Source organism: Pyxicephalus adspersus, chromosome Z (genome assembly GCF_032062135.1).
Source record: "Pyxicephalus adspersus chromosome Z, UCB_Pads_2.0, whole genome shotgun sequence".
NCBI lineage: Eukaryota > Metazoa > Chordata > Amphibia > Anura > Pyxicephalidae > Pyxicephalus > Pyxicephalus adspersus.
Window position 1 is genome coordinate 55,398,028 of NC_092871.1, and position 20,735 is coordinate 55,418,762.

The 20,735-nt window shown below is 40.3% G+C and overlaps 2 protein-coding genes across 10 annotated transcripts in view; one reads left to right on the top strand and one right to left on the bottom strand.

Moving 5' to 3' along the window:
• Window positions 1–2,447: 2,447 nt before the first annotated feature.
• On the bottom strand, window positions 2,448–5,052 carry TMEM203 (transmembrane protein 203). Of its 2 annotated transcripts, none has more exons than XM_072429523.1 (3): window positions 4,934–5,052; window positions 3,152–3,264; window positions 2,448–3,035 (listed from the first exon to the last, which is right to left on the bottom strand). In XM_072429523.1, exon 3 carries the CDS (start codon window positions 2,953–2,955, stop codon window positions 2,545–2,547), a length of 411 nt encoding a protein of 136 aa, XP_072285624.1. In that variant the 5' UTR covers window positions 2,956–3,035; window positions 3,152–3,264; window positions 4,934–5,052; the 3' UTR covers window positions 2,448–2,544. The 2 variants fall into 2 exon arrangements, with proteins under 2 accessions (XP_072285624.1, XP_072285625.1); XM_072429524.1 differs by having other exon boundaries at window positions 4,966–5,039.
• The window catches only part of NDOR1 (NADPH dependent diflavin oxidoreductase 1), a 39,130-nt gene continuing 22,926 nt past the window's right edge, over window positions 4,532–20,735 (top strand). For 6 of the 8 annotated variants that reach the window (XR_011923235.1, XR_011923238.1, XR_011923237.1 and 3 more), the window contains exons 1-6: window positions 4,532–4,683; window positions 5,678–5,812; window positions 6,411–6,488; window positions 7,026–7,123; window positions 7,885–7,983; window positions 8,503–8,604. Coding sequence is in view for 4 of the 8 variants with exons in the window: in XM_072429516.1 (XP_072285617.1) it covers window positions 4,639–4,683; window positions 5,678–5,812; window positions 6,411–6,488; window positions 7,026–7,123; window positions 7,885–7,983; window positions 8,503–8,604 (557 nt within the window). In the remaining 4 variants the exon portion in view is untranslated. Of the gene's footprint in view, window positions 4,684–4,776; window positions 5,123–5,675; window positions 5,813–6,331; window positions 6,489–7,025; window positions 7,124–7,884; window positions 7,984–8,502; window positions 8,605–20,735 lie in introns of those variants that run through there. The other 2 variants (XM_072429517.1, XM_072429520.1) reach the window with 2 other exon arrangements.

Genomic DNA, 20,735 nt, shown 5'->3' on the forward strand with positions numbered 1-20,735 from the left:
ATCAGCACAGACAGAGCAGCTCACAAAACAAAGTTTCTGCTGCCAGTCTAAACAAGTCTTTACAGACAGAACAGCTATTACCTGATCTAATGAATTCTAAATTAAAATTTGCTTACATAGCATATGGCCTGGCTTTATCTAAAAGTCCCTTCAAACAACATTAACACCAGGCTTGTAATATTCTTATAAGATCAGCTCCTGAGATCCCAGATAGGTGGACACACTCGCCTTGGGATTTCAATGCAGCAAGGACAGTCAGCTCCCACAGGAAAATACGGAGCACACCAGATTTCAAGAAGACCAACAAGAATTCTTGCAGCATTTTTTGAAAAGATAACATTTCAGGCTGAAATAAAATCTACTTCCGGGATGAGATACTGAGGTGACTATATTTCTTTCCTGGTGTCCTCCCAAGAATAGAGAAATTTAAATGGTATTCCTCAGTGGTGTCATACCCTCCCTGCTTGCATTACAGAACTTCCCCTATTAGTGACAAAACAAACTGAATTGACATGAAAAACTATTGTCTTTTAGATAAATAGATTTTTAGAAAAGCAAAAAAGAATGAAATTCAGTTCAACCAGCAAATACACCAACCAACATTCACATTAAACAAATAAAAGGGTTCAGAGAAGGATTTGTAGGGAACGTGTCTCCCTCTATTGTCCAACTGAAGCACTCCAACGTACTGCCAACCACTATATACTGATTGTCCACACCAAAGATTTGTAAGGAGGACTTTGAACAGCGCTGCATAATATGATAGCGCTGTATAATAATATTGTCAGTGTAATGGGACAGCAGGAAAACATGCAGTCAAAGGCATAAGGAAAATGCCTTTAAAAGACCCTCATACCATGTCCATTTAGGTGACATCCTCCAACCCAATTATACAGCATTCCTGGAAAACACCCTATGTAAACTCTGTGTTCTCGCCTACTTAGGGGTGATGGGGGCAACCCCTCACTCATGTGACAATAAGAGGTCAATCACTTGGGCTGAGCAATATAGGAGGCCACATGCTCCTCAATACGTGGAATCACCAGGAAGTTTACAGCAGCAAACAGCCATGGAATGGAAAGGAAGCCCTGTTAAGACGCATAGGTGGGTCAGTTTAAGAGATTAGAGACCTTGTTTTTTGCCCTTTATGTTACAAAGATTGTTTAAACAGTCTGTCTCATCTTTTCTAACATGGGGGAACGCTTTAAAAACCTTTCAGATCTTAGAAAACCCCTTCTATAATTACTGTATCCACAGCTCACAGTACATTAGTATGGTGGTCATGTCACCCACACAGATAGCTAAAAAGATCATTAGTGTTAGTGGTAACTGAGCTGAGGGGCACAAAATACCTATTTCTGAATGAACCCCTAATAACTTGCAGGAACTCTGCTTAAAAAAGACTGATCTAAACACCTGCTGAGACCACATGCTCCCACTTTGTTTGCTGTTTTTTTATTATTTTATATTGTGAAGAACCTAAGAGAAGCTGAAACATAGAAAATTTAACAGGACCATGGCCTAGCTGACATACTGATGTTTTGGCTATGTTCACTAACATACAACAGAGATTGGGGGTTCTGACTTTCATTAGCTGCATGCTTGTTCCAAGGCTGTGATTCAAGAGTAGCAAAGACAGGTACAGCCAGGCAGTCAGCATTCACAGAAGGTAGCCACCAATGTCAGCCCCCAAATTATTCTAAATGCAGATGGAGGAGCTCAGGTATGAGGAGAGATTAGCTGTACTGAATCTATTACCTTATATGAAAAGACGTTTAAGGGGGAACATGATCACCCTACATAAATATATAAATGGTACAAATAGAGAACTCTATTCCCCAATTATTTAGATCATTACAAAGAACAAGAAGGCACTCTTTGCGTCTGGAGGAAAAGAAGTTTAAGATCCGGATAAGGAAGGGATTCTTCACTGTAAGCTCTGTGAAAATGTGGAATAGGCCCCCTCAGGAAGAAGTTTCAGCAACTACTAAAGATTAATAAAACGTTGGATGCTTTTCTAGCACAGAATACAACTGGGTATTAAAGATTTAAAGTAAAGACAAGAGACTGATGATACAGGGAACATTGGATAGCCTTACAGGATCAGGAAGGAATTTTTTTCCCGTTGGAGCAAACTGAACCAGGCTTTTTTTTTTGCCTTCCTCTTGATCAAATATGTACATTTTTTTTTTAAATATCTAAAAAAAAAGCTTTAAAGTGCATTTACAATGACTGTGGTCCCCCCTCCACCCTCAAGGTCATATGCACGGCTGACCCTGGTTTACTGGGATTTCAGCTATGTGGTCATCTCTGTGCACATGCAACCTCATGAGATCTATGGCAACTCACTCTCCGTTTAATCCAGTGGTGCTTGACCTCTCAATAGAACTTTGTACATTTTAGGTGGACAAATAAAATAAAGCAAGAGCATCATGATTGGAAAGTGATTTGTGTTTGATGATTTGCATAAACTTTTAATAAATAAACATACAGGAATAGGTGCTAGAGAGGAAGGACAATATAATACAACCGTGTTTTACTCATTTAGTTGACCCTACAAGCTCGGATCATGAGCAGCTGGATGAGAATGAAGATGGGAGACATGATGAGTCCAAACCACAGTTCCTTGGCCTGTTCTACCAGCTTCTGGCACAACAGCATCTCGAAGACGAACTTGAGGCTGAGAATGGTGAGGATCCAGAAGAGGCGCAGCACTGCCTGGCGCTTCTCTCCTTCCTGGAACAACCTTACAGTGACGATGGCGGTGAAGTAGGTGCTGAGTCCATCGGCAGCGAAAAAGGGGATGAAGATGTTCCACCATCCTAGGCTGGGGACCAGCCCGTCCACTTTAATGCCCAGAAGGACAGTGAATATCAGCAGGGACAAGATGTGGATGAAGATCTCAAACTGAGCAAAGCCCAGCCATTGAACCAACTCCCGCAGAGAGAACAGCATGGCTCTGGATCAGGTAAATTACTGATCCAACTTCAGCATTGGAATACAACGCCGGTCTGGTGTTCAGATCAGTGGTGAACCTATGATGAAAAGAACAAAGAATAAATGTTTTTACATAATATTGTCCAATGAGAAGGTCCATAGGTGGGGAAGGGACATGGAAGACAAGAAAGCCATAATATAAAGAGATTGTCACCTGTCTGTCTGTAGGAAGCTGGGCAGAAATTCAATTCTTCTGCTAGGTATGACAGCACCCATGTATGTAATTCAACCCTGTGATTAGCTGTAGTTAGCTTCTGATCTGGAAATCTGTCAATTAAGAAAGAAAATGTAAAGTTGTCAATTTGGTTTGTGTTTTAATTATATGTTTATATAGCACCAACATGTACAGAGTCCATGTGACTATGGCTGCATACACACGTTCAATAATTGTCGATGAAAAGGATTTTTCACAATCCTTTCCACTGACAAAGACTGAACGATGCATAAATAAGTACTGTACATACAGCACCATTCTGCTCTATGGAGAGGGCAGGGGGCACCCCGCTGCACTCTCTCCCCTTTACTCTCTCCAACAGACGATAATACCTGTACACAGGCCAGATTTTTGTCCACAGCACACTCTGAGGCGATTATCGGATGAAAATGATCATGTGTGTACAAAGCTTAGGGTTCCCACAGGAGCTCCCAATCGAACATTTCTACCATGGCACCCACTATACACACACATCCTTAGGAGCTCAGTATTCTCCCCAGCCCCTGCACCACCCAGCTGTTTTTGGGTAGTTACTGAAAAGTTGAGTCAAACTACAGAGGCTGCCACCAGCCTAAATATTCTTCCCACCCTGCTTAAAAAAAATTTCTGGGTTGAGAACTTAATCCGTTTCCCCTGGAGTGCTAAGATAATGAGTTTCCATACAGAAAAATTGTGTGTTGATACACTGTACACCACAGGCCTCCATGTTCTGCATTCCTGTTCATCCTTGTTCCATTTTTATGTTTGGATGATGTCCCTTACGCTATAATGTCTTGTTTATCCGAACACTCCGGCTTTCTGAAATCAAAGCTGAGTTGCACATGTGCGGCATCTGTTAAGGTTGCAGGGAAACCCAGCAAACCCCGTTTTCCCTTGTATGTGCAGGGATGAACTGGAAGTTACATCCTTACAACACAGCCAAGCAAGATTGCCGAAGATCATGTTATAATGCAATATCTTTATATATAATGCCTATAATGGAGAGCCTTACAAATGTTATGCTTCAATCAGGATTGCAAGATAAAACTAAAATTTCGCTTTACATAAAAGGGTAGACAACTCTTATGTGGAGTAAACATTCTGTTGTTTTTTTTTTTTTAAGTGCAACACCCTTTTTTAAAAAAAAAAAAAAAAAAAAAAAAAAGGGGGCAACACCGCTCTTTAAATTTCGATCGAAAATGAATAGGGGTGTTCAAGAGCCTCACAGGATGCGTGATGTAGGTATCCCGGGAGGCTGTTGGGCGCTCCTTCTACAAATGCCGGAGCATCGCAGGCATGCGCAGATGGAGCCTGTTTTGCGCAAAGAGAATTATTTGCTGATCCTACACATGCGCACAAGATCGGGTGACGTGGGATGAATACCAGAATGAAAAGGAGAAGATGGCGGCGCCAGCACAGGGACGGATGCCGGGGAGCCGCAGGATCTGATGCAGAACACCCCGGATGGATTGGACTGCCCTGCAGGATTAAAGGTGTTTTTTTTTTTTGCAGTTTTGAGTTTAGTTCCTCTTTAGGCTGACCAAACACTATACAGGCAGATCTTACAATATCCTGCCGATCGAATATCGTGTGTGATGCAATACTATAAGAATACAATGTTTAGGTTTGTCCTACCATGGACTTGGTAAATGTGACTGACAGTATGAAATCAGATTTTATGTGTATAGTACATGTGTACAGGTAAGGGAAGGCTCCGGGAAGAGCCCCGGTACTGAGGCTCACCAATCCCCGCACACTGCGATGTCCCCGCTCACCGATATCCAGAGCCACACAGCCCCGCTCTCCTCTCTCTTCCGCCATCACCGGCTGCAAACGTCACCTGACCGCGCCGCGCGGCGTCATTAGTTGTGCGGAGGAGGCGGGGATAGTGTCATTCACTTTGTGCCGAGCATGAAGGGGTCAAGGGGAAAGGTATGCGAGAGAGCGGCAAGGGGGTGAAGAGGCCACGGGGGGGATTCAACAGAGTATGGTAGAGGAAATATCTGTGTAAGAGACAAATACAGGAGGACAGGGAAAGGACTGTGATTTGGGAACAAGAGAAAGTGGTGGGGACAAGGAAAGAATAGGACATTAATAGGAAGATTAGGAAAGCATAGGATTGGGGTAAGGGGACAAGAGAAAAGAATAAGAGGCTATTAGCCAAGGATGGAAGAACGGGGAGAGAAGATGACAAGATGAAGGACAGAGTATGTGGCAAGGATTGGGGAACAAGGAGAGAATAGGATAAGGTTTAGGGAACTAGAAAAGTTGGGAGAAGACAATTTTACATGGGGAAAGGGGACTAGTGAAGAGAGAACAAGGTGGGAGTAAGGGCCAGTGGTTAGGGAAGGGGAAGTGGGCAGGTGTTTTAAGGCACATAAAATTAATCTGAGACGAGAATACATTTAAAGCACTTCCCCCTACCCCCACTAATAATAAGAGTATTGTGCTACCAAACCTAACGTATATGTTCTACTTGCACCACAGATGGCAGAAAGGAAGATCCTGGTACTTTTTGGAAGTCAGACAGGAACAGCGGAGGATATGGCGGACAGGATTGGTAGAGAAGCCCGGCGGAGACACTTTGCCTGCAGAGTGGAGGCCTCAGATAGCTACAATGTGGTTAGTGCTTCAATGTTGATATCATACAGGAGGGAGAGCAGCAGCTTGGTTCTTAGAATGTATTATGCCCAAATAATCTTTTTTCAGTGTACATATTATGTAAACATTTCCAGGATGACTCGAATCTGAATGTTTCCAAGGACATGCCCTTTTAGAATGATATTTCATATCTCAGCACCTACATCACATGGCAAGGAAGTCAAAATAATAAACATTCCACATGAAATACATTAGATCTCCTCACTTACTGTGCTCTGTGACTGATAACTGTTAGACAATAGGCAAGTTACATTGCTACTTATTCTCTTGGATAGTTTTTGAATGTTCTCAATGTGGTAATTAGGGTTTCCTCCACCGCATAGCTTAGCTATGGCTGGTCAAAAAATACTGGTCAAAGTAATATGGTAAGCTGTTAAGACATTTTAATTGCTCACAAAGTGACTTTTAAAACATATTTATCAAGCATCAAAATGTAATCTCTTACTGTCTCACTTCATATACCTTGTTGCTTTTTTTCAGACTGCAGTATATCTTGCAGACCTCCAAACTCCTGCAATTTTTGTTCTTGCAATGACTCACCTATTATCATTTAATGCAGGGGAATCTCATTCATGAATCTCTTGTCATCTTCGTTTGTGCGACGACAGGACAAGGTGACCCACCAGATAATATGAGAGTAAGTGATACACTGGTAAAAAAAAAAATGTAAAAAGAACTGTCTAAGTGAAACTTCAGTTATAACAAAACACAATTTAGTCCCGTTAGATATATTTTTGTGCAGTCACATATTTCCTGATCTGTGATAGTAGAAGTGGCCACCTAGGCTAATATGCAAATTTTGAATTTAGGAATGCAACTAAGGAATATCCTAAATATAACATGACTTTCAGGAAATATATACTTTCTAAAATTACAATAGGAGTAATTTGTAGGATGAGACTTAGTAAAGTGAAAGGAAAAAAGCAGTATTTTTTTTCTTGCGTGTAAGTGGATAATAGAAGCAAAGTGAAAATCCTTATTTATTTAATAATTTAACCCTCATTGAGTTGATGCACTGCAACCATTTCTGATGATGGTAGTGCTAAAAAGAGAGATGGTGTTTATTAGATCACTGGTTGAATTATTTTGGAGTTTTTACTTTAATCCTGCCAGTGCAGATCTTCTCTTCTTGTATTCACTCTGTCATTATATCTTTTGATTTATATTGTTCCAGAACTTCTGGAGGTTTATTTTCCGCAGAAACCTGCCTCAGAATTCTCTCTGTCGAATGGATTATGCTGTTCTTGGTCTTGGAGATTCTTCTTATCCAAAGTAAGTCTGTAGTTTGATCCTAACACAAAAGTGCTGATAGTAAAAGCTGAGCCCTCGGTATGAAAAAGTTGTATAGCTGTGAAGTAGAAGGGCAGTCATAGTTGTATTATACGTAATATGTATATATTATTATAATATTATGATTAAAAATGTATCTTTTTAAAGGCCGAACCTTTTTTTAAAGTTCTCACTGCAACAGCATGTCTGTGTGTGATAAAAAAAAATGTGAATGCCAACTTTGTAAAATATGTTTGTTTTTTGCCTTTTCATGACCTTGCTCAATGATTGACCTTATAATGAAGCTGCTGGTTATTCACTCGCTCATAGTGCCATTACAAAGCAGTAACAGGAACATTCTCTGCTGTCCTACATGTGTATTTCAACCCACACCACTGCCTCCCCCAGAAAGGTGTGGGCCTAGTTGATACAGGGATGTGTAGTCCAATAACTGGCAGCTATGTCACTAAACATAACAATGCTTTGATAAATTTGTCCTCACATACAGCAGAGAGAAAGCACTGTCATTCCAAGATACAGGTTTTTGATATGATCTGATTTTTTTTCAAAACTTTTTAACCTATTTCTTAGAATGGCTCAGTAAGAGTATTGCTGGTCAGAGCATTCAGAGTTGTTTCTCTTTCTCCTTTCTCTTTTTTTAAGAGTTAAAAAAATAAAACTATGAATTCTAACAGAGGACCCAATGCAGGCAATGCTAATATCTTTTCAGTACCTAATATTTCTAACAATTCATGTTACAACAGGTTCAACTTTATTGCCAAGAAACTACACAAGAGGCTTCTCCAGCTTGGTGCCATCCCAATTGTTTCTCCCGCTCTAGGAGATGAACAGCATGATCTAGGGTAATTATAAGGCAGTGGGTTGTATATTATATGATCTTTCTAATGGGGATAGGGCAATAGTATACTTTGAAGATCCAGAAACAGCAAAAATGCCTCGGGCTACAGTGAAACAGCAACTTTTTGCCTCAGGGGCTACAATGACTTTTAAAATTTGACAGATGAGCTAGGCAGGGGCGGGCCAGTTTCAGATGGATGGAGAGTGTTTGTATGAACTGATATAAATTACGTGTAAAAGCCATTACCTAAAAGTATAAGTAAGTAAGTACTTACATTAAAATTACATTCAATTTCAATGGGAACAATTTTGTTGGTCACCCTTTTTTGCCAGTGGACGATTTTGTACCAGTATTTGAAGGACCAAACTAAAAGTGGAGATGTGGAACACTCACAAACTGATACTTGGGGACCCCAGAATAATGAAACACTCATATTTGGGGGTCCAAGAACACAGGCACATACTTGTCCCTAACTAGTATGATTAATATGAGCTGATATTATTTGTGTCTGCTTTTCTCATAGTCCAGATGCTGTGGTGGATCCATGGCTGAAAGATCTGTGGAATAAGGTCCTCTCTCTGCATCCCTTACCTCCTGGGCTCAGCATGATCAGTGAGGATATCAGGTCAGTTTAATCTGTTAGGTAATTTGCTGTTCTTGTTGGTTATGAATCCGTTGTTCATCCACTCATTATAGGTTGTGCAAAAGGACAGCATTTGTCATTTTGTCATAATGATTTTTTCAGCCTTTTTTCTGTACTAATAAACTCATTGGTCCTAAAAAAAACTTGGTACAGTTAGTCCCTGGGTTACATCCAAGATCGGGACTGTAGTGTTGTTCTTTTGTTGAATTTGTAAGTAAGTCGGAACAGGTAAATATTTTAATAAATGCAATTAGGACAGATATTTGTCTCAACAAATTATTAGGCAGCGTGGTGTCAGTTTACTATATAAAATCCTCACTGTGAGCTAATCACAAATAAAACAAAAAAAACTTTTTTTTTGGCCTAGACATTTAATAACTTCTAGAGCAAGCTATGCATTGATATGCAAAAGGAAACAACTGCAGAGGTTGTCTTGGTCATTAAAGATTTACTAGAGCTTGCAAAAGAGCTCAGTCTCAGCTGTGTGTAGCGAAAGATTTATTCTGCAAATCATGCAAAACAACCCCCTCCAAGCCTCTGTCCTGCACACGAGGGAGCAGGGAAGCCCCGTTCGTATCTAGAAGTACTGAAAATGGCATTTTAACAATGCCAGGAATACTTTTAATGGTAATTTTTAATATTTTTATGTTAAATTACAAATATCCTACAAGTATCTGCTGTCAGCCACTGTCAAAACATTACTCAAACACATTACATTTAGCTATAAAGCTGACCTAAACTATTGTTTTACTTTAGACAACCCTTTTACATAAGGTTATTAAAAAAAAAAAAAAAGGTAAAGCCCCTCTCCCCAGCGATCAAGGCAGAATTGGAGAACAGAGTCTCCCAGCATACATATGTCATGGTTCCCAGGAGGCTTTTGGCTCCTCCTTCTGTAAATTTTCAATGTCTGGCATGTGCAGAAAAAGCTTTTTTCTTCAATGGGATTAAAAAAATGCTGATCTCACGATTGTGCAATGAGTTTGGCACTTTTTTTTCCCCATCTGTGCCACCTGAACTTGCTCCTGTGCAGTGCGAGATCGGGTGATGTGGGAAGGATGAAAGAAGATGGTGGAAGATGAAGCATATACCGGGATGATGTGGGACTCGATCCAGAAAACCTCCAGAGGGATCAACAGATCTGCGAAGGTAAAGTTTTTTTGTTTTCTTTTTTTTTCAGTTTACTTCTGCTTTAAGACCCAAGGCTTTTTTATTTTTTGCACAAGTTAAAACATAAAAATAGTATTTATAACATGAATAAATCTGTGCTGAGCTAAGACCAGAAGGTACCTGTGCTTCTCTTTTGCCATGGACAGATATCCCTTTGAAGCTATCACACATTCTGAAAGTTGATAGTAAAACAAACCAAACCACAAAGCCAGACAACAGTGATAATTTCATGGCTGCTTTCAAATTTTCAATTTCTTAGTTTTATTAGTTTTTAATTTATATAATACAAATAAATCAAACAAGCCAATATAAAATGTGTCATAAATCATTCATATTCCAACAGAATATATCCTAACAGTATAACGGCTATACAACACAATCTTCCGACTTCTTTAATTCTATATGTCTATCCTACTTCAGTGCTCAACCCAGCATTTTTTTTAAGCCGGGTGGGAAGAAATTGTAGGTGGGTGGCAGCCCCTGTATTGTGACTAAACTCTTTAGTAACCACCCAAAAACAGCCGGGTGGGTGCTGAAAAGTGCCGGGTGGTGCGCCCAGCTAAAAGGGCCTGGGGAGAACCCTGCTATATTCTAACATTTCTCGCTTTAAACTACTGTTTAATCTCTATCTTTTATTAGAATTGTTACCTCATTACACAGTGTGCTCTTAATTAGTTCATCATTGTATTGCCACCTACTTCCCCACTCCCACCCCCTCAAATTTTCCTCAGTGACAAAATTATCTCATGCACTCCTTTACCCTGTTATCTTAACTTATCCTAGTGATAAGGGGAGAGAAAATAATTAATCCCTTTCCCTCTCTTACAACATATTTATACAAATGCTTCTATTTAATTGTTTTGTCGTAGGAAAGAAAAAAAAAAACCCTGTGACCTGTGAATCTTCATCCAAATCGTAATTAAATTAGTGTAATTACTGTAATATCTCTCTGTGATATATGGAGAGAGGAGAAGAAGCCTACAATACTTCATCTTTTACAATTATTCATTCCATATTATTTCAATCTTCATTACTCCCTTAGACTTAGAATTAAATAGGAATTCATCTTTCTTTTTCACTTTATATTATACTAGTGGTACTGCGTATTTTCTTATTATTTTCCATTTTCACTTTATCTAAATATAGCATGCCAATTTTTGCCAATCAGTTAAACTTGACATATTTTCCCAAATAATCTTATCATATTACATAAAACATCAACAACACTAAAACACAAGGACAAAGGAGAAAGGGGGGAAGGAAGAGCAGGCCAGCTAATATATATTACATCCTAATCAGTGTTCTCCCCAGAAATTTTTTTCAGCCAGGTGGTGGGAAGCTGTAGCCGGTTGGTCAAAAAGGGGGTGTGTCAAAAGATGGCAAATTTAGTGCTCCCAATTATTTATGCCATGGGTATCCAGTAACCTTCTATTGTTTCAGTGTTCTACCTTCTCCCAATGATATGTTCCAACTTTGTAATGCCTGCACCGTTAGTATATCCAGTTTTTCTATTCTGTGTATTTTGCCACAACTGTCCTATGCCATGTATTGTGACCCAACTTTCTAGTGTTCTAAGTTTTAAGAGTTTATTCCTTTGTAGTAGTGTAATAGTATAATGAATGTGGTGTAACAAGTTAGGCTTAGTTCATATTATCAGCAAAAAACATTTACCCCACCTGACTTCTGGCAACGGCTAGGCACCTAGGATTGGTAACAGGCGGTAAGTGCTGGGCTTTTTCAGAGCTAGAAGTTTTTTAAGCAGCAGTGGTTCCTGGCATGAGGAATGGAGAAATGTAACCTTACTGCCGGTGTGAATTCAGCCTAACTTCAGATGTGCTCCTGTGTCTATATTTAGTTAAAGTGAACTTTTGTGAAAACATTTTTTTCACTTGATTCTTTTACAAAAGTAGCCCAGCATTCCCATGCTGGCTCAGCTTCCACCTTTTCTCTGATGCTCACTTGTACGTCCAGTCCTGCCCTGCACTGCGCATGCATAAGATTAAACACTTTTTTTTACATTATAAGAAATCCTCTGAAGGTGCATGCACACAAGGAGCAGTGCAGAGCCTCTTGGGATATGTGACACAAATATCCCAGGAGGCTGCTGATTTCCCCTTTGGTCTTCAGCGAAATGGAAGTAAAGACTAAAGGGGAGAGGTCCTCTCCAAAAAAGTGTAAAAACAAACAAAAAAAAACGCACATTTTTCTATTATATAACAGAGAAAGTCACTCTTTATTATAATATTAAAAATGCAATGCTTTAATAGCATCATGCATGTGATATCAGATGGGGGACAAGACAGCCAGTGACCCCCTCTCATCACTGCCCATATTCTATATAAAAAACACTGTCTGTGACATTTATCCACAGTGTGTAATGATGTCATCCGCAGCGCAGTGTGATAGTTGTGTGTGTGTAATAGCTGCTTGTCATATTCTGCAGCCTAACAACTGGCTGTGTTCAAACCTTCAGATCTCCTAAACCGTTGGTTGTATTGACTTGAAATTTTTAAGGTACACGTGGAGGCATAGGAAACTGAAACTGTAGGTGCAAGTGGGGGACACTTGTGGCTAAACATTTCTAAAATGTAATTACTATGGCATTATGAGAACATAAATCTCTACCTAGCAAAATGTGCTGCCTGCTCTGTTACACATATCTGTCTGCATCTTACCTCAAACCCCAATTTCTCAAGAATTAAGAGGAATTAACACTTTCCTGTTATACATGACTGTAACCTTCCAGTGCCTCAACCTCCATAAAATGTAGTGGGCAGAGTTTATGTTCTAATGATGCCATAGTGATGAAGTTTTAGGGGATGTTAGTCACAGATGTTCCCCAATTGTACCTATATTTTTGGTTTCTTACATCTCCCCATTCCCCATTTGAAGTTCAAAATGTTAGATAAGTGGACAGCAATGTGTAACAGGGCAGGGAGGCCCATTTTGATGGGCAGACTGTTCTATGCTCTATTGATGCTGTAGTAATGAGATTGTAAGGGGAGAATGTGCCCTCCACTTGCACCTATATTTTCAGTTTTGTACACTCCACCTCAGAGAAGCCTTCTTTGTAACAAATGGGTTACAAAGAAGAGAAGCAGACAGTTGTCTCATAGGTATAGATTTGTGACAGGTAGGTTTATTTATTTAGGGGCCCCCCTTAATTCTCCTTGCTATGTTGGTGGCCCCGGGGTCCCCAATTTGCATATTCAATTTAGGACTCCTAGTTGCACATTCCTCTGAAACAGCAACTCCAAAGTTCAATTTTCATAACTTTTTACATTTGTGACCCCCATATCTTGAAATTCTTTAATGCTGGGGGGCTGAAATTGTAGTAACTAGTATCTATGGCGGTCCTCTGTGTTCCTTGAAAATTACAGGTCATTGTGATATACAGTTTAGGAGATATGGAGGTTTGTACACACAGAGCAGTGAGGATGCAGAACGACATGCAAACTTCACACACAGCTCTAGCAGTGAATACATTTCACAGGCAGATTTTTTTTTTTTTTTTTAACAGAAATCCCAGCTGTATCAGATTGGGGGTGTGAGGCTGCCTGTGTCTCATTCACATGAAGGCTGAACTCTGTGCTCACCTCTCATCGCAGCAGCAATCCCCTGAACGGATAACAGCTGAGCACAGAGCATCCTTACTGAGATCCGTGCAGAGAATGAGAGCTGCCCAGGAGGTGGGCGGGGTATTCACAGCAGCTGGGCGGAGCAACCGGCTAAAACCCTCTGGGGAGAACTATGTTACTTACTCAATGATGTAGCTATATGGTCAATATTGACCAGTACCAGCCCTTAGGCATATAGTGCTCGATCCATGGTGACCATATTTTTTGAAATTTAGAAACCGAAGGAGACAATATCGCTCTCATCTTCTCATTCACTGGAAACCAGGTCATTTTAATCTTGACTTTGTTGCACATTAGGGGTTGTGGACCACCAAGCCTTAGCCAAAACCATTTTGACTGAAGTAAACAGATATGTTAACAATTTAAAATGAGTATTAGTACAGAACAATGGTTTCAAACACAAAAGTGGTTCTGCTGTTTATTTAGGAAAGGCAGGACCCACTAAGGTGTAAGCTATTTGATATACTCTTGTCCAAAATTTTCTTATTTTAGGACACTCCCACCATACATGATAGAGAGTTCCTTCTGTATTACATCCCCTAAAGCATTTTCCTATACAGGTCGGCTGAAACTTAGCAAGCCTAGATGGTTTCTACCGCTGAAGCGTTGATGCTACTATGGGCCACTGTGGACCAAATCTGTTTCCAATCCTCCTGTTCCAATAACATGCCCATATCTGCCTCCCATTTGGATATATAGGATGGGATTGCCATACTGGTTTGAACTAAAGTATTGTACAGAGCCGATAAGACTCCATTTACCTTTGTGTTCTGTACACACAATCTCTCAAACCACATCATATTGTAAGTTCCAGCTACTAATCTCAGCCTAGTTTGTACGAAATGCCTGATTTGGAGATACCTAAATAGTTTCTCCGGTGGGGCTTCAAATTTTTCTCTAAATTCACTAAAAGGAAGAATCCCAGCCACAATAATAAAATGATGACTTCTTTATAGATCCTTCTCTACCCACCATGAGAAACACCTTGGCTCCTCCAAACCAGGGAAAAACAACGGGTTCCCAATTATAGAACCTACTGGACTATGACCAGACATAAGGCCCCCCGTATGTTTAATAGAATCCCACACTTTTAATGTAGGTCTCCGTATTGAATTGGTAATATGGCGCCTTTGAAATTCTGGGAGCCAGAGTAGTGCTTCATCTGATAATGGTGCCACCACTGCTTTCTCAATGGAAACCCATTAGGGAACATTTTTTTGGAAATGGTATTGTAAGAAAGGAGTAACCTGGGCAGCTTTATAGTATGAACTCAAATGCGGCACCAATGTGGCCAGGTTCCGAGATCGATATAAAGTGTATCTAGGAACTCATGGGCGTTTTGCCCCCCTAATGTTTTCTAACTTTTTACTTTGTAAAATTTTTAAGACATGATTAGGCATCGCTAATGGGAGAACTCTCATAGGATATAGGAAATTCGGTAACCAGGACATCTTTATAGAGGCTTTACGACCCAACCATGAGACTTGATAACGTTTCCATGTTTCCAATTGGCCTATCAAGTGTTTCAATAAATCTGGGATGTTAACAGTGTACAAGAGATCGTATGATGAGGGGATATACCGTATTTTTCGGACCATTAGACGCTCCGGACTATAAGACGCACCAGGTTTTCCGCACGGAAAACAAGAAAAAAAAAATTCATTTGATTTCCCCTGAGATCCAGCGTGCGGCACTTGTGCCCGCCCATGAAGGCGGCGCCGATCGGCATTCATCAAATCAATCGGCGCCGCCTTCGTGGGCGGGCACAAGTGCCACACGCTGGAACACAGGGAAACACAGAGGAGGAACACAGACAGAGGCAGATAGCAGCCTCCTACAGAGGAGGAACACAGACATTGGCTGCTATCTGCCTCTGTCTGTGTTCCTCCTCTGTGTGTCCCTGAGATCCAGCGTGTGGCACTTGTGCCCGCCCATGAAGGCGGCGCCGATCGGCATTCATCAAACCAATCGGCGCCACCTTCGTGGGCGGGCACAAGTGCCGCACGCTGGGACACAGGAACACAGAGGAGGACACTGGCTGCGGGGATACAGGTAAGTAAAAAAATATGCATTCGGACCATAAGACGCACCCTGATTTTCCCCCCACTTTAGGGGGGAAAAAAGTGCGTCTTATGGTCCGAAAAATACGGTATATACCCAAATAGCTAAGTCTTTTTGACTCCCATTGAAAGGGAAAAGATTCTTTAAGCAGTTTCACTACTTCCATTGGTAAATTAATCTTAAGGGCCTTACATTTTGAGCTATTTAACTGGAGCCCAGAGAAGGCCTGAAAACCCTTCAGTACCTCCATCAAATTGGGCAAAGGTACCAAGGGATTTGTCAAACTAAGGAGAATATCCTCTGCAAAAAGACAGAGTTTATGTTGCTCCCCCTTCATCTCAATACCCTGAATGTCAACATGATTTTGGATGGCTATGGCCAGGGGTTCTACTGCCAGTGCAAAAAGCAGTGGTGACAGAGTCACATCTTCTGGCGCATGCCCACTCTACACCGGGACAAACAGGGCTGTAATGTGCACATCAAGCGGCGGTTCTGGCATCAGGAGCTCCCTGAGCAACGTGCAGTTGGAGAAACTCAGATGCCGACTCACGGTAAGAGCTGGCAGCAGCGTGTGTTAACACAGGCAGCCTCAGCATGCAGGAAAGCCAAGATGGCCGATTCCTCCCTTCACATGTGTCAGGAAAGGAACGCGTGCTCCAGTGAAACAGAGATGTATACAGAGAGCCTGCCTTCAACACCAGTTGTACAATCACAGCCTTCAGAATCAGAAAGCCTTTTGGAAAAATTTCAGTTAATGTTGCATACAGCATTGGAGAGTACTACTAAGAAAATTATAGAGCACTTTACAAGGGAGCTAAGAGAGCTGGGCCAGCGTACAGTACAACTTGAGGGGCGAGTAGATGATGTTACCACTCTCCTAGAGGGGCATGAAGAGGATATTGAATATTTGAAACAAGAGGTACAGCTTTTACATCATAAAACGGAGGATTATGAGAATAGGGCTCGCCGCTCTAACCTCTGCATACGTGGCTTACCAGAAAGTATAACTGATCTTAATACAACAGTGACTGCCATTTTTTGTGAAATATGTCCTGAGATAGCAGTGGGAAAGCTAGAATTGGATTGTGTACACCGCACAGTAAATCCAAAAGCTGATGGTCTACCAAGGAGCAATGTGGTTAAGTTGCACTACCCCTGTGTCAAAGATGCGATAATGAAGGCAGCGACAATGAAGGAAGCCAGAAAGAGTGAACCCCTCACTTTTCAAGGTCATAATTACCAGCTCTTTTTGGACTTGGCTCCAGCAACGGTATTGCGTCGCAGAGAGATGAAACCATTTCTTCAGATCCTACAGAATCAGCAGATCCCCTATAGATGAGGCTTCCCCTTTAAATTGTTATTTACATATGGGGGCAAGTTACAAGCTACCTCTTCTATAGAGGAGGCCAGAAATCAGTTTCAGGAAATGGGACTTTATGCCTGTGATCAACATGAGAAATGAGGCCATGTGGATATTCCTAACCCTCTTTTAGCACGCATATCTGAAATACATCAGCAAAAGAAGACTAAGGAGCATAAGGTCACAGATCCACTTAAACGCTTGAGACTCTCTCAGAGCAATATTTGAATACCTAATTCATTTTTGCTCTCTTTCTTTTCTCTTCCTGCTTTACTTCAGGGTTATGGAAATAATGTTGGTCAATAATGTATAAAGGCCCCTTTTCAAATGGATATAATGTTCTGATAAATCTGGATATAAATCTATTAGCTTATTTGGGATACTCATTATGTATTTGCTAGGAGCATAATCTTCTTTAAACAGTTAGTTGAATATTTAGTATATTGAGTATTTATTAATGTGCCTTGGTCCTGGTGTAGAAGTCACTGCGCTCTTTTGTAAGTTGCCAGGGATATCCCCTGTCATTTAATTAGGGGATATGCCTTATGACATTTTCGGGGCGACTGGAAAGTCTTCTCTTGTTTATATTGCATTTTTGTATTATCAGAAAGGGAGGATGCGGGGTGAGAGCAGGTCTCCACTCTGCACACCCTGGGTGTATATATTATGCATAATGTTTAGTGTTTTGTCTGTCCGTTGTCGCCCCTGTCTTATTCTGTATCTTTTCCCTTTTATTTCCGGTGTAAGGCAGGCGGCATATTGTACAAATGTTTGTGACAGGAAAAGGGTACATACAAATTGCATACATATTGCAAAATATTTTCATGCGGTCTATCCAACTGTTTTCAAAGCTAATGCAGCAGTAAAACTAAGAGGGGTGCTTATTGGCTTTAGGAAAACAGTGTCATTTCAATGTGATAGAAAGGTGGTGGATGAATATGGCCGATACTTGATATTGGTTGGAACACTAAATGACGCTAAGGTGACATTGGTGTCTTACTATGCTCCTAATGAGAATCAGTTGCCTTTTTTTTGAACAACTGATGATTTTGCTGCGCAAAAATGTGCAAGGCAATTTGATGATGTGTGGTGACACAAATGTTCCTCTAAAACCAAGTATGGACAAGAAAAAAAATATCTATAGATTCTGTTGTATCCGGGGATAATATACTATCAAATAAATTGCTGGATTTGGTGAAATCTGAAACGTTGTCAGATATGTGGAGGGAACTACATCCTAAAGAAATGGAGTACATCAATTTTTCCCATCCTCACCAACTATTTACCCGTATAGACCCTATTTTAATATATCAAAAAGCATTGCCTTTGGTTTTATCTTGTGATATTTTGGTGATCCCATGGTTAGACCATGACGCAGTTTGGGCTACATTGTCTTCCCTTTTTCCTAAGCCTGATACATTTTAGATGGTCACTTAATGACTCTTTGCTCAGTAACCCTGAGGTGGATCAAAAAGTAATCAAAAAGTACAAGGGATTTTGGTTGAGTATTTTTCTTTAAACCAACATCCTAGGACATCACCGGGTATGCTATGGGCGGTGCATAAGACGGTGGTAAGGGGACGACTCATACAGATAGCCTCACAGATTAAAAAGAAATGTAGGGCAAAAGTAATGGAGTTAGAATTTAAATACGAAAAGCTAATAAAAAAGTAGAAAGCTTTATTAAATAAGAGTATAAGACGACAAATGGAGGAAGTCTGTACACAATTGAATCTTTGCACAGCATCTATAGCTGAGAAAACACTGAGATGGAAAAATAATAGATTTTACAGATAAAGTAATAAAATGCATACATTATTGACAATTAGGCTGAGGTACTCTGAAAGACGCCCAAACACCTAAAGACTTAGGGTAAATGTGATTGGTCCCACTAGTAATCCAATGCATATATTGCAGGAATTTTATGAACATCTACAACAACTGTACCAAACTCCTCATTCTTTCCATAAGAGAGCTATGGAAACATTTTTTCAGTTTATAAACCTTCCAAAAATTACCGCTAATAGAATAGAAATTATGGAAGCCCCTATTACTTTGTTGGAAGTGTTTATAGCTATTGGGGATCTTAAACCCAATAGGAGACCATGACCTGATGGGTTTACAGCAGTATATTATAAAAAATACCAGCAAATACTGGGATCTTACCTGGTGGTGACATTTAATGGGATTTTGAAAGGGGAAGCCCTTGATTCGAGCATGTTGGAAGCAGCCATTTGTATGTTACCAAAACCCTCTACTGACGCGATGAATTGGTCTAATTATAGGCCGATTTCTCTTCTTAATCTGGTTGCAAAGATTTTGGCGACAATCCTGGTATCCCGATTGGAAGATAGTTTTGGTGACGCCATGACAGTCAGGGTATAGAGATAAACGGGGAACAACACAAACTCTTCCTTTTTTGCAGATGATATTCTCTTTAGTCTGATGAATCCCATGGTAACTTTGCCCAATTTGATGGCGGGAATGGAAGGTTTTCAGGCCTTCTCGGGGCTGCAGCTAAATAAATCAAAATGTAAGGCTCTTAATTTTAATCTATCAATAGAAGTGGTAAAATTGCTCAAAGAATCCTTTCCCTTTCAATGGAAGTTAAAAAGACTCAGCTGTTTGGGTATATATAATCCTTCATCATATGATCTTTTGAATAGTGTCAATATCCCTGACTTGGTGAAACACCTGATTGGTTTATTAGAAACATGCAAGCGTTATCAAATCTCATAGTTGAGCTTCTATAAAGATGTCCTGGTTACCAAAGTTTCTATATCCTATGAGAGTCCTTCCATTAGCTATGCCTAATCATGTATTAAAAATGCTACAAAATAAAAATGTTAGAATATATTTGAGGGGCAAAGCGCCCACGAGTTTCTAGACATACTTTATATCGATCTCGGAACCTGGGCGCCCTATCGGTGCCGCATTTGAGTTCATACTATAAAGCTGCCCAAGTTACTCCCCTCTTACAATATGCCCAAAAGTATATTCCTAAATGAGTTTCTATTGAGAAAACATTGGTGGCACCAATTTCAGTAGATACATTACTCTGGATTCCAGAGGTACAACTGCGCCACATCACCAATCCAATACTGAGACATACATTAAAAATTTAGGACTCTATTAAATATACTGGGGGGCCTTATGTCTGGTCATAGCCCAGTAAGTTCTATAATTGGGAACCCGCTGTTTCCTCCTGGTCTGGAGGAACCGAGGCGTTTTTCTTGGTGGGTAGAAGAGGATTCTTTCTTTTAGCGAGATTAGAGAAAAATATGAAGCCCCACCTGAGGAACTCTTTAGGTATCTCCAGATCAGGCATTTTATACAAACTAGGCTGAGATTACCTGTTGGAATTAATAATATGACGTGGTTTGAGAGACTGTGTGTACAAAATGTAAAGGTAAAAGGAGTTTTATCAGCTCTGTATAATACTTTAGTTCAAACAAGTATGGCCATTCCATCCAATATATCTAAATGGGAGGCAGATATGGGTATGTCACTGCACCAGGAAGACTGGAATCAGATATAGTCTGCGGTTTCCTATAGTAGCATTAACGCTTCAGCGGTGGAAACCAAATATAAATTGATGGTAAGATGGTATATGGTTCCATCTAGGCTTAATAAATTCCAGCTGACTTGTGGGGGTAAATGTTTTAGGGGATGTAATAAATCAGGAACACCCTATCATATATGGTGGGAGTATCCTAAAATAAGAACATTTTGGACTAGGGCAGGGGTCTGCAACCTTTGGAGTCGGAAGAGCCAAAAATTACAATTTACAAAATTTCGAAGTTTTTAAAGAGCCGCAAAATTTTTTCTTGCCAACAATAAATAGTACTCGCATAAATAAAGTTTTTTGATAAAAAAACTAATCT